Source organism: Cottoperca gobio, chromosome 13 (assembly GCF_900634415.1).
Source record: "Cottoperca gobio chromosome 13, fCotGob3.1, whole genome shotgun sequence".
NCBI classification, from domain to species: Eukaryota; Metazoa; Chordata; class Actinopteri; order Perciformes; family Bovichtidae; genus Cottoperca; species Cottoperca gobio.
In genome coordinates, this window is record NC_041367.1 from 854,389 (window position 1) to 869,680 (window position 15,292).

A 15,292-nucleotide genomic window follows, 5' to 3' on the forward strand; every position below is an offset into this window, starting at 1 on the left:
ACACACACCCACGCACACGCACGCACGCACACACACACACACATACACACACACACACGCACGCACGCACACACACACACATACACACACACCCACGCACACACACATACACACACACACACACACACACCCACGCACACACACATACACACACACCCACGCACACGCACGCACGCACGCACACACACATACACACACACACACGCACGCACGCACACACACACACACACACACACACACACTTCCTCCCTGTGATGGTTCATTGAGTCACCAGCATGTAAATTACAGGAAAACACTTTAATTAGACAGAAAAACGTCTCAGCAGTCAAATTTAAACTGTTACTGGAAAACTTTATATTGTTAAATAATATATTTAGTGTAATACTCTTTAAATATTACTCTCATTATTCTCTGCAAACATCTGCTGTATTTATATAGAAACGTTTATATAATATAATATGTTGACGAGGAGAATTAGAAAGTTTGTCATATTTCTTTTGATGTTTTTAAGTTTTTGTGTGTGTGTGTGTGTGTTTGTAAGTGTGTGTTTGTGTGTGTGTTTGTAAGTGTGTGTGTGTGTGTGTGTGTGTGTGTGTGTGTGTGTGTGTTTGTAAGTGTGTGTGTTTGTAAGTGTGTGTGTGTGTGCTTTTGTGTGCGTTTTACTAAATGAATCAATAACGTGACACAAAATATTATCCGTTAGCTTCTTCTGCGTAGCAACGTGCTAACTGCTTCTGTAATCTCTGCCACAGCCGGCCGTGTCCCTGTACTGTCACTTCCTGTCTGCTGGTTGACCATCTTGTTCTTCTTCTCTTTTCTTTACGGGGTCAGATCAGACATCATCAATCCAAAGTTTCCTGCTCGCCACACATATCAAAATCAACATTAAAAACAGAAAACTAACGTTATTTTAGACACAGCTGACGTTGTTAGGTTTATGGGACTTCTTTCTGCAGAGTGATATGACTGGACGTGCTCCTGTGATCAGAGCGTCCTGAGCAGCGGTGATACAGAAACAACAGACCAATCACAATCGAGTATTCAAGTCAGCAAAGTGACTTCTGTAAAATAACATGTTTTATTCAAACTCAACAAGAATCATATTCACAAAACAAAATGTTGACTTTATATGAGTTCAAGAGTTACAGGAGGAGAGTATGTACAACACACCTTTGAGGCTTTAGGAGTAAACACGTCGTATTATTACAAGTAGTACTTTAATATCATTTATTACACAATATATAGAACATGTTCCTGCAGAGTCCAGAACAACTTTTGATGACTACAAGACCCAGAGTGCATTGCAGTGAGACTCATCCGATCAGAAAGCTCCACACTGTTGCCGTGCAGAAAATAAAAATGGGATAATTTCTTTCTTCTCATTCACTTCAAGTTTTGCTGGTGGCTGTTGGAGGAACTGCAGCTTCTTCTTCTGTGGTGTTTCAGCTCCAGTAGTATTAGTCGTATTAGTAGTGGTGACAGTAGTACAGTTACTGTCCCAGCAGAAACAGTACGTACAGTAATAGTGGCGTTCAAATCCTAAATCAACATTTGAATTCTGAGCAGCTTTATTATATATAGTTTTATATATATATATATATATATATATATATATATACACTTGAAGTAGCATTAAAAGTGTTTTTATGGAAATGATTGGAAACAATGTTTTGCCAGGATCATTTTCTCATTTCTTTTTTTTTTCATCTGTAAAAGAAAAAGGTTTTACCAGGTGAATCTTTAGTTTGTTGTCGTCAGAGTTGAAGAGTTTGTTGTTGTTATACTTATTTCTACGTGCAGCACGACCTCATGTTCTAAAAAGAACTAAAAGATTAGCACCGATCAAAAAACATTTCTAGACAAAATAAAGACATGACATCACGTCACATGAGCGAGTGGAGAAACTGAAACTCCCCTGGAACAAAACATGGACGCTTTTAGTTTTTATAACACGTGGTTGAGCTGCACTTCAGCCTCTTTTGCTGAAACGAGTATTACAACAACAAACACTTATCGTGACAAAACTTTTCTTCACAGATTAAAAAATGTAGAAAGTCAGAAAAATGATACGGAGAATGTCACCTGATATTAGATCATAAACCTTCCTCACTTTGGTCTCAGCGCTTCTGTTTGTACGTGTTTCTGTTATCAGTAGTATCAGTGTCAGTAGTGTTAGCAACAGTCGTATTTACAGGTGGAGGATCAGTAGTGTCAGTAATATCAGCTCAGATTGTTACAGCTGCTTCATACACACTCGACAGCGGCTGATCAGACTTCCTGGAAACTCTCCCGTATCGGTCTGAGGCTTCGGTTTACTGCAGAGAGAGAGACATCAGGAATCAGACGATCAGGTGGCTTCATCAAATTTAAACTTAGACACTGACTCCCATTTGGAAAATTAAAGAATCAGTTGTTAATTTAAATTCTGGTTTGACACAAATACAAGGTGCTGGGCGAGTAGGAGGAACCTAATGCCAAGTACAGGATGTTCGTTGGACCAGTATGTGTGTTCCAGTGATGGAGAGGAATGGAGTATCCCAGAGGTCCAGGCATCCAGAGGTCATGGTGGCACGTGAGGGAGTGGAGGAAGCACACCGAGGCTTTGGGCACGAGCCGACTGCAGAGAATCGCATGGTATTGAATATGGCCAAAAAGCTTCTTTTCGATACCTACGATAAGATCAGGGGGGAGGAGCTGATGGAGAAGGTGCAGAGAGTGGAGGCAGCGCATGGTGAACAGCAGTACGGGGAGGCATGGAGGGTCATCAATGAGATGAGTGGGAGGAAAAGGTCGAAGGAGGGACAGGTGGCGGGCGACAGCCCAGAAGAGAGGGTGATCTCCTGGTTCACTCACTTCCAAAATCTCCTGGGAACACACCTGACAGTGGATGGACCTGAGGAAGTGATACCTGTCGTCCTCATGAATCTCGCTATTGACGATGGTCCCTTTACAGTCAGGGAGTTTGCCAAAGTGAAATCCACACTGAAGCAGGGAAAAAGTGCTGGACCGGACGGCATCCCTCCAGAGGTCTGTAATAACTGTGATCTTGACGACATCATCCTGGAGTTCTGCAACCGCGCCCTTATGACAAACAGCCAGCCTGATATGTGGTCTCTCTCTAACATCATCCCAGTGCCTAAGTCCGGAGATCTCTCGAAGCCAGACAACTACCGTGGCATAAGTCTGACTTGTGTCATTGCAAAAATGTACAACCGCATGATACTGAATCGGATACAGAGCGCCATCGACCACCACCTGAGAGAGAACCAAAACGGTTTCAGAGAGAAGAGGACCACTGTGACCCAGATCTTGGCCTTGAGGAGAATCGTCGAGGAGGTTAAGAAGAACAACCTGACAGCGGTACTGTGCTTCATCGATTTCAAAAAGGCATTTGACTCGATACACAGAGGCGTGATGATGAAGATACTCAAGGCCTACGGTGTCCCTTCCAATTTACTCCGGGCCATAGGGACCATGTATAAGGGTACAAGAGGAAACGTGGTAACCCCAAATGGCAACAGTGAAGAGTTTGACATCCTGGCTGGGGTGTTGCAAGGGGACACCCTGGCCCCATTCCTCTTCATCATAGTCCTAGACTATGCGCTCAGGAAGGCCATCAGTGGACGGGAGCTAGAACTTGGCCTCACAATAACACCTAGGAGGTCGAGACGACACCCCGCTCTAGTCCTAACGGACCTGGACTATGCGGATGACGTCTGCTCTCTGACAGCGTAGAGCAAGCACAGGAACTCCTGGGCAGAGTGGAGACAGAGTGCGCCAAGGTTGGCCTTCACCTAAATGCCAAGAGCTCCAGGTGTTTAATACCTGAATATGTTGACGACAGTTTTAAAGGTGTTGCATAACTGGACATCATGATACAGGTGGTGCATCCCTAAATGTGTTGTGTACCTGAACGTTTCCTTAAAGGTGTGTCGTACCTGAACATGTCGTTGGGGTTGAGAGCAGCCAGCCAGTAGCTGTAGGAGTCGGTGTAGTAGTTGCAGGTTCCTCTGCCGTGACACTCGATGAAGGGAATCTTCCTGAAGTTTTCCAGACAGGATCCAGGAGAGGCCAGCGGCTGCCCCGACCCCTCTGCCCCCACTCCTGTTTCCTGCAGACCAACAGTGTCAAAGGTCAAAGGTCAATGTACTCACAAGTTCAGGTATGTCGTGATGATTTTAACCGTTTTAGACAACAGAAACCTGAAATCTCTTCTCGTGTGTATCGCTGTTTTAAAAGTTTGCTTTGGTTTGTCACTACTTCCAAAGTCATGACTTATTATTGTTTATTTAACATCTTTTGTATGTGAATTGTATAAGGTTACTGAAATAAACTAAAAACACGCACCAACACACACCAAAACGGACCAACACACACTAACACGCACCAACACGCACCAACACGCCCCAATCCGCACCAACACGCACCAACACGCACCAACACGCCCCAACACGCACCAACAGGCACCAACACCAACACGCACCAACACGCACCAAACAGGCACCAACACGCACCAACACGCACCAACACTCACTAAGACGCACTAACACGCACCAACACTCACTAAGACGCACCAACACTCACCAACACTCACCAACACTCACCAATACATACAAACACTCACTAACACACACCAACACGCACCAACACTCACCAATACGTACAAACACTCACTAACACGCACCAACACGCACCAACACTCACTAAGACGCACTAACACGCACCAACACTCACTCAGACGCACTAACACGCACCAACACGCCCCAACACGTACCAACACGCACCAACACTCACCAAGACGCACTAACACTCACTAACACTCACCAACACGCACCAACACGCACTAACACTCACCAACACGCACTAACACTCACCAACACGCACCAACACGCACCAACACGCACAAACACGCACCCAACACTCACTAACACGCACTTACATGCACCAACACGCACTAAAACTTCCCAACACGCACCAACACGCCCCAACACGCACCAACACGCCCCAACACGCACAAACACGCACTAACACTCACCAACACGCACCAACACGCACCAACACGCACAAACACGCACCAAAAAGCACCAACACGCACCAACACTCACCAACACGCACCAACACGCACCAACACTCATTAAGTCGCACTGACACGCACCAACACGCCCCAACACGCACCAACACGCCCCAACACTCACCAACACGCACCAACACTCACTAAGACGCACTAACACGCACCAATACGCACCAACACTCACCAAAACGCACCAACACGCACCAACACTCACTAAGACGCACCAATACGCACCAACACTCACCAATACGTACAAACACTCACTAACACGCACCAAACACGCACCAACACGCACAAACACTCACTAACACGCACTAACACGCACCAACCCTCACCAATACGTACAAACACTCACTAACACGCACCAACACGCACCAACACGCACCAACACTCACTAAGACGCACTAAGACGCACCAACACTCACTAAGACGCACTAACATGCACCAACACGCCCCAACACGCACCAACACACACAAACACTCATTAACACTCACTAACACGCACCAACACTCTCTAACACGCACCAACACGTACCAACACGCACCAACACGCACTAACACTCACCAACACTCACTAACACGCACCAAAAAGCACCAACACGCACCAACACGCCCCAACACGCACCAACATGCACAAACACTCACTAACACGCACTAACACGCACCAACACTCACCAATACGTACAAACACTCACTAACACGCACCAACACGCACCAACACGCACCAACACTCACTAAGACGCACTAACACGCACCAACACTCACTAAGACGCACTAACACGCACCAACACGCCCCAACACGCACCAACACACACAAACACTCATTAACACTCACTAACACGCACCAACACTCTCTAACACGCACCAACATGTACCAACACGTACCAACACTCACCAACACTCACTAACACGCACCAAAAAGCACCAACATGCACAAACACTCACTAACACGCACCAACATGCACCAACAAGCACCAACACTCACCAAGACGCACTAACACGCACCAATACGCACCAACACTCACCAACACTCACCAATACGTACAAACACTCACTAACACGCACCAACACGCACCAACACGCACAAACACTCACTAACACGCACTAACACGCACCAACACTCACCAATACGTACAAACACTCACTAACACGCACCAACACGCACCAACACTCACTAAGACGCACTAACACGCACCAACACGCCCCCAACACGCACCAACACACACAAACACTCATTAACACTCACTAACACGCACCAACACTCTCTAACACGCACCAACACGTACCAACACGTACCAACACGCACCAACACGCACCAACACGCCCCAACACGCACCAACACACACAAACACTCATTAACACTCACTAACACGCACCAACACTCACGAAGACGCACCAACACTCACTAAGACGCACTAACACGCACCAACACGCCCCAACACGCACCAACACACACAAACACTCATTAACACTCACTAACACGCACCAACACTCTCTAACACGCACCAACACGTACCAACACGCACCAACACGCACCAACACGCACTAACACTCACCAACACTCACTAACACGCACCAAAAAGCACCAACACGCCCCAACACGCACCAACATGCACAAACACTCACTAACACGCACCAACATGCACCAACAAGCACCAACACTCACCAAGACGCACTAACACGCACTAATACGCACCAACACTCACCAACACTCACCAATACGTACAAACACTCACTAACACGCACCAACACGCACCAACACGCACCAACACGCACCAACACTCACTAAGACGCACTAACACGCACCAACACACCCCAACACGCACCAACACTCATTAACACTCACTAACACGCACCAACACTCTCTAACACGCACCAACACTCACCAACACGCCCCAACACGCACCAACACTCACTAACACTCACCAACATGGACCAACACGCCACAACACTCACTAACACTCACCAACACGCATTAACACGCACCAACACTCACTAAGACGCACCAATACGCACCAATACGCACCAACACTCACCAATACGTACAAACACTCACTAACACGCACCAACACTCTCTAACACGCACCAACACGTACCAACACGCACCAACACGCACTAACACTCACCAACACTCACTAACACGCACCAAAAAGCACCAACACGCACCAACACGCACCAACACGCCCCAACACGCACCAACATGCACAAACACTCACTAACACGCACCAACACTCACCAATACGTACAAACACTCACTAACACGCACCAACACGCACCAACACGCACCAACACTCACTAAGACGCACTAACACGCACCAACACTCACTAAGACGCACTAACACGCACCAACACGCCCCAACACGCACCAACACACACAAACACTCATTAACACTCAGTAACACGCACCAACACTCTCTAACACGCACCAACATGTACCAACACGCACCAACACGCACTAACACTCACCAACACTCACTAACACGCACCAAAAAGCACCAACATGCACAAACACTCACTAACACGCACCAACATGCACCAACAAGCACCAACACTCACCAAGACGCACTAACACGCACCAATACGCACCAACACTCACCAACACTCACCAATACGTACAAACACTCACTAACACGCACCAACACGCACCAACACGCACCAACACGCACAAACACTCACTAACACGCACTAACACGCACCAACACTCACCAATACGTACAAACACTCACTAACACGCACCAACACGCACCAACACGCACCAACACTCACTAAGACGCACTAACACGCACCAACACGCCCCAACACGCACCAACACACACAAACACTCATTAACACTCACTAACACGCACCAACACGTACCAACACGCACCAACACGCACCAACACGCCCAACACGCACCAACACACACAAACACTCATTAACACTCACTAACACGCACCAACACTCACGAAGACGCACCAACACTCACTAAGACGCACTAACACGCACCAACACGCCCCAACACGCACCGACACACACAAACACTCATTAACACTCACTAACACGCACCAACACTCTCTAACACGCACCAACACGTACCAACACGCACCAACACGCACTAACACTCACCAACACTCACTAACACGCACCAAAAAGCACCAACACGCACCAACACGCACCAACACGCCCCAACACGCCCCAACACGCACCAACATGCACAAACACTCACTAACACGCACCAACATGCACCAACAAGCACCAACACTCACCAAGACACACTAACACGCACCAATACGCACCAACACTCACCAACACTCACCAATACGTACAAACACTCACTAACACGCACCAACACTCACTAAGACGCACTAACACGCACCAACACACCCCAACATGCACCAACACTCATTAACACTCACTAACACGCACCAACACTCTCTAACACGCACCAACACTCACCAACACGCCCCAACACGCACCAACACTCACTAACACTCACCAACACGGACCAACACGCCACAACACTCACTAACACTCACCAACACGCATTAACATGCACTAACACTCACTTACCCTCACCAACACGCACCAACACTCACTAACACGCACCAACACGCATTAACATGCACTAACACTCACTAACACTCACCAACATGCACCAACACGCCCCAACACGCACCAACACGCACTAACACTCACCAACACGCACCAACACTCACTAACATGCACCAACACGCACCAACACTCACTAAGACGCACTAACACGCACCAACACTCACTAACACGCACTAACACGCCCCATCACGCACCAACACTCACTAACATGCACCAACACGCACCAACACTCACTAAGACGCACTAACACGCACCAACACTCACTAAGACGCACCAACACTCACTAACATGCACCAACACGCACCAACACTCACTAAGACGCACTAACACGCACCAACACTCATTAACACGCACCAACACGCACCAACACTCACTAAGACGCACTAACACGCACCAACACTCATTAACACGCAACAACACTCACTAAGACGCACCAACACTCACTAACATGCACCAACACGCACCAACACTCACTAAGACGCACCAACACTCACTAACATGCACCAACACGCACCAACACTCACTAAGACGCACTAACACGCACCAACACTCACTAACACGCACCAACACGCACCAACACTCACTAAGACGCACCAACACTCACTAACATGCACCAACACGCACCAACACTCACTAAGACGCACTAACACGCACCAACACTCACTAACACGCACCAACACTCACTAACATGCACCAACACGCACCAACACTCACTAAGACGCACTAACACGCACCAACACTCACTAACACGCACTAACACGCCCCCATCACGCACCAACACTCACTAACACGCACCAACACGCACCAACACGCACCAACACTCACTAAGACGCACTAACATGCACCAACATGCCCCAACACGCCCCAACACGCACCAACACTCACTAAGACGCACCAACACTCACTAACATGCACCAACACGCACCAACACTCACTAAGACGCACTAACACGCACCAACACTCATTAACACGCACCAACACTCACTAACATGCACCAACACGCACCAACACTCACTAAGACGCACTAACACGCACCAACACTCATTAACACGCACCAACACGCACCAACACTCACTAAGACGCACTAAGACGCACCAACACTCATTAACACGCACCAACACGCAACAACACTCACTAAGACGCACCAACACTCACTAACATGCACCAACACTCACCAACACTCACTAACACTCACCAACACGGACCAACACGCCACAACACTCACCAACACGCATTAACATGCACTAACACTCACTAACACGCACTTACCCTCACCAACACGAACCAACACGCATTAACATGCACTAACACTCACTAACACTCACCAACATGCACCAACACGCCCCAACACGCACCAACACGCACTAACACTCACCAACACGCACCAACATGCACTAACACGCCCCAACACGCACCAACACACCCCAACACGCACCAACACGCACAAACACTCATTAACACTCACTAACACGCACCAACACTCTCTAACACGCACCAACACGTACTAACACGCACCAACACTCACCAACACGCCCCCAACATGCACCAACACGCACCAACACTCACTAACACTCACCAACACAGACCAACACGCCCCCAACACTCACTAACACTCACCAACACGCATTAACATGCACTAACACTCACCAACACGCACCAACATGCACTAACACGCCCCAACACGCACCAACACGCACCAATACTCACTAACACGCACTTACATGCACCAACACGCACTAAAACACCCCAACACGCACAAACACTCACTAACACGCACCAACACGCACCAACACTCACTAACACGCATTAACACTCACTAACACGCACCAACACGCCCCAACACGCACCAACACGCCCCAACACGCACCAACACTCACTAACACGCACTTACATGCACCAACACTCACCAACACGCACTAACACGCACCAACACGCACTAAAACGCCCCCAACACGCACCAACACGCACCAACACTCACTAACACGCATTAACACTCACTAACACGCACCAACACGCCACAACACGCACCAACACGCCACAACACGCACCAACACGCCCCAACACGCACCAACACGCACGAACACTCACTAACACGCACCAACACGCACCAACACTCACTAACACGCACTAACACTCACTAACACGCACCAACACTCACTAACATGCACTAACACGCCCCATCACGCACCAACACGCACAAACACTCACTAACACGCACCAACACGCACCAACACTCACTAACACGCACTAACACGCACCAACACTCACCAACACTCACTAACACGCACTAACACGCACCAATACTCACTGGCACACACTAACACGCACCAACACGCCCCAACACACACCAACACTCACTAACGCGCACCAACACTCACTAAGACGCACCAACACTCACTAACATGCACCAACACGCACCAACACTCACTAAGACGCACTAACACGCACCAACACTCACTAACACGCACTAACACGCCCCATCACGCACCAACACGCACAAACACTCACTAACACGCACCAACACGCACCAACACGCACCAACACTCACTAAGACGCACTAACATGCACCAACATGCCCCAACACGCCCCAACACGCACCAACACTCACTAAGACGCACCAACACTCACTAACATGCACCAACACGCACCAACACTCACTAAGACGCACTAACACGCACCAACACTCATTAACACGCACCAACACTCACTAACATGCACCAACACGCACCAACACTCACTAAGACGCACTAACACGCACCAACACTCACTAACACGCACTAACACGCCCCATCACGCACCAACACGCACAAACACTCACTAACACGCACCAACACGCACCAACACTCACTAAGACGCACTAACATGCACCAACATGCCCCAACACGCCCCAACACGCACCAACACTCACTAAGACGCACCAACACTCACTAACATGCACCAACACGCACCAACACTCACTAAGACGCACTAACACGCACCAACACTCATTAACACGCACCAACACTCACTAACATGCACCAACACGCACCAACACTCACTAAGACGCACTAACACGCACCAACACTCATTAACACGCACCAACACGCACCAACACTCACTAAGACGCACTAACACGCACAAACACTCATTAACACGCACCAACACGCAACAACACTCACTAAGACGCACCAACACTCACTAACATGCACCAACACGCACCAACACTCACTAAGACGCACCAACACTCACTAACATGCACCAACACGCACCAACACTCACTAAGACGCACCAACACGCACCAACACTCACTAAGACGCACTAACACGCACCAACACTCACTAACACGCACCAACACTCACCAACACGGACCAACACTCACTAAGACGCACTAACACTTACCAATACGCACAAACATGCACCAACACACCCCAACACGCACAAACACTCACTAAGACGCACTAACACTCACCAATACGCACAAACACTCACTAAGACGCACTAACACTCACCAACACTCACCAACACTCACTAACACTCACTAAGATGCACAAACATGCACCAACACGCCCCAACACGCACCAACACTCACTAAGACGCACTAACATGCACCAACACTCCCCAACACGCACCAATACGCACAAACACTCACTAAGACGCACTAACACTTACCAACGCTCACTAACATGCACTAACACGCACCAACACGCCCCAACACGCCCCAACACGCACAAACACTCACCAACACGCACTAACACGCACCAACACTCACCAACCCACAACACTCACACGCACAACACCACCAACTCACTAACACGCACCAACACGCCCCAACACACACCAACACTCACTAACGCGCACCAACACTCACTAAGACGCACCAACACTCACTAACATGCACCAACACGCACCAACACTCACTAAGACGCACTAACACGCACCAACACTCACTAACACGCACTAACACGCCCCATCACGCACCAACACGCACAAACACTCACTAACACGCACCAACACGCACCAACACGCACCAACACTCACTAAGACGCACCAACACTCACTAACATGCACCAACACGCACCAACACTCACTAAGACGCACTAACACGCACCAACACTCATTAACACGCACCAACACGCAACAACACTCACTAAGACGCACCAACACTCACTAACATGCACCAACACGCACCAACACTCACTAAGACGCACCAACACTCACTAAGACGCACCAACACGCACCAACACTCACTAAGACGCACTAACACGCACCAACACTCACCAACACTCACCAACACGGACCAACACTCACTAAGACGCACTAACACTTACCAATACGCACAAACATGCACCAACACACCCCAACACGCACAAACACTCACTAAGACGCACTAACACTCACCAATACGCACAAACACTCACTAAGACGCACTAACACTCACCAACACTCACTAACACTCACTAACACGCACCAACACGCCCCAACACGCCCCAACACGCACAAACACTCACCAACACGCACTAACACGCACCAACACTCACCAACACGCACAAACACTCACCAACACTTACTAACACGCACCAACACTTACTAACACGCACCAACACTCACTAACACGCACTAACACATACCAACACACACCAAAACTCACTAACACGCACTAACACATACCAACACTCACCAAAACTCACTAACACGCACCAACACGCACCAACACATACCAACACACACCAAAACTCACTAACACGCACCAACACTCACTTACACTGGTTCTGGGAGGTCAGGGTCTTTTATTTCATATTGTACCTTCTATAAAAAATGTAAATGACAATAATTTGATAAAACATCACAGCAGGAATATAAGAGGTGGCAGTATTTAGCATTTCAACATCTTTCAGGGTTTTGGTTTCTTATAATTTTGGGAACAGAGGGACTCAAAACGATCAGCTCACCATCACGAAGGAGTATCCGAACCAGAGAGGGTCCCAGCCTGACGGACACTCTGGAATTATACTGGTCTGACTGTGGACGGCAATCACGTTGGCTTTGGCCTCACACACAGTACACCTTCAACACAGGAAGGTTGGCTTTTATTTGGAAGTACAAATTAATATATTAGTTTTGCTTTTGTGTGTGTGTGTGTGTGTGTGTGTGTGTGTGTGTTACCGGCTGATGTAATTCTTCAGTGAATCCCCGGAGATCAGCGGCATGCTGCCCGGCAGGACTTGGTCGGTGGACAGCCAATAGGAGTAGTCGTTGCGCGAAGCGTAGCGACAGGTGCTGTCAGTGTTACAGAACAGGAAGGGCATGGTGGTGAAGCGAGGTAAACAACTACCCAACGTACCTGAAGAGAGAGAGAAGGACAAACAGATGCTTCATTATAACAACAGTGTTTGTGTGACGTGTGATAGCAATTATTATACGTTCATGTACTTTTCTGTGAAAAACATTCACTCGTCCTTCAGCAGAAAACTGCTATGTGTGCAAGGATGCGTTTTGTGTATCCAACTGATATCTTGTTGTGAGACCAAAAGAACATCTTGCTCAGGACAGGTCAACGACGGCAACTAATGCTTTGCGAGGTCACCTCATGTGCGATATAAGATGTATGTTTTCTCTCTGTCTAAAGAGAGCTCTTCAGAGCGATCTTCAGCACTCTCCTGCAGACTGTTTTCGCACTCTGTATGACTTGTGATTCTGAGATCTCAGAATAAAGTGTCAAAGACGAACCTGGTTTTCCGTAACTTTATTGAACATCTCACCGAGAACTTTATTATAATATAGAAGAATATTCCACAACAGACGTCACTTCAATCTCACGAATCCATTTCTGCAGAGGTGGAAGAAAAAGCTTTTTACTGAAGTAAAAGTAACAAAACTAAAAACTCTTGTTACATGTGAAGAATTCAAAAATCTTACTTAAGTAAAAGTACAAAAGTATTGCCATCAAAATCTACTTAAAGTACCAAAAGTAAAATTACTCGGTAGGCGTAATGACCCACTTGAGAATCATATCTATGAAATTACTGGATTATGATTATTGATCCATTAATGTGTATACAAAGTTTAATTACTTTGTATACTGGATATCTTAACCTCTAATTATATGTCAATTTTTATTTATTAATTGATTTATATTTTGTATTAGCTAATAATCTGAATCTGTAAAGTAACTAAAGATGTCAGATAAATGTACTGCACTAAAAGGTACAATATTGGCTTCCAAAATGTAATGCAGTAGAAGTATAACATAGCATAAATGAAAATACTAAAGTACGATTTTGAGGTACTTGTACTTTACTAAAGTCCAGTACTTGAGTAAATGTACTTATTTTGGTTCTTTGGGTCAATTCAAAAGTGATTCTTGATTCAGAACCTAGAGGAGCTCAAACCCTCTGATAAAGTGGAGAATGATGTTATGACAGCAGAGTTAAGTGCGTATAGGATTGTGGAGTTTTCATATTTGATAAGCAACAGATTGCAAACATATAAACACAAAAATGCAAAAATTCAGACCAAAGGAAACATTTATTCATGCTAAACCTGCACAAATAAACTCTTTTTACTATACTTCTCAATTATGGGTAACTTCGAGAAGTTGAAGTTCGACAAAATTTTTAACTACTGCCTGTTAGATAAATATACTTGGCATGC

General features: G+C 47.2%; 1 protein-coding gene across 3 annotated transcripts in view; it reads right to left on the reverse strand.

Moving 5' to 3' along the window:
- Nucleotides 1-1,035: 1,035 nt before the first annotated feature.
- The window catches only part of col4a3 (collagen, type IV, alpha 3), a 45,602-nt gene continuing 31,345 nt past the window's right edge, over nucleotides 1,036-15,292 (reverse strand). For 2 of the 3 annotated variants that reach the window (XM_029447079.1, XM_029447077.1), the window contains 5 exons: nucleotides 13,805-13,982; nucleotides 13,591-13,705; nucleotides 13,404-13,447; nucleotides 3,939-4,111; nucleotides 1,036-2,315 (listed from right to left, as the gene is read on the reverse strand). In XM_029447079.1, the coding sequence (XP_029302939.1) occupies nucleotides 2,269-2,315; nucleotides 3,939-4,111; nucleotides 13,404-13,447; nucleotides 13,591-13,705; nucleotides 13,805-13,982 (557 nt within the window). In that variant the 3' untranslated portion in view covers nucleotides 1,036-2,268. The remainder of the gene's footprint in view (nucleotides 2,316-3,938; nucleotides 4,112-13,403; nucleotides 13,448-13,590; nucleotides 13,706-13,804; nucleotides 13,983-15,292) is intronic. The other variant, XM_029447078.1, reaches the window with a different exon arrangement.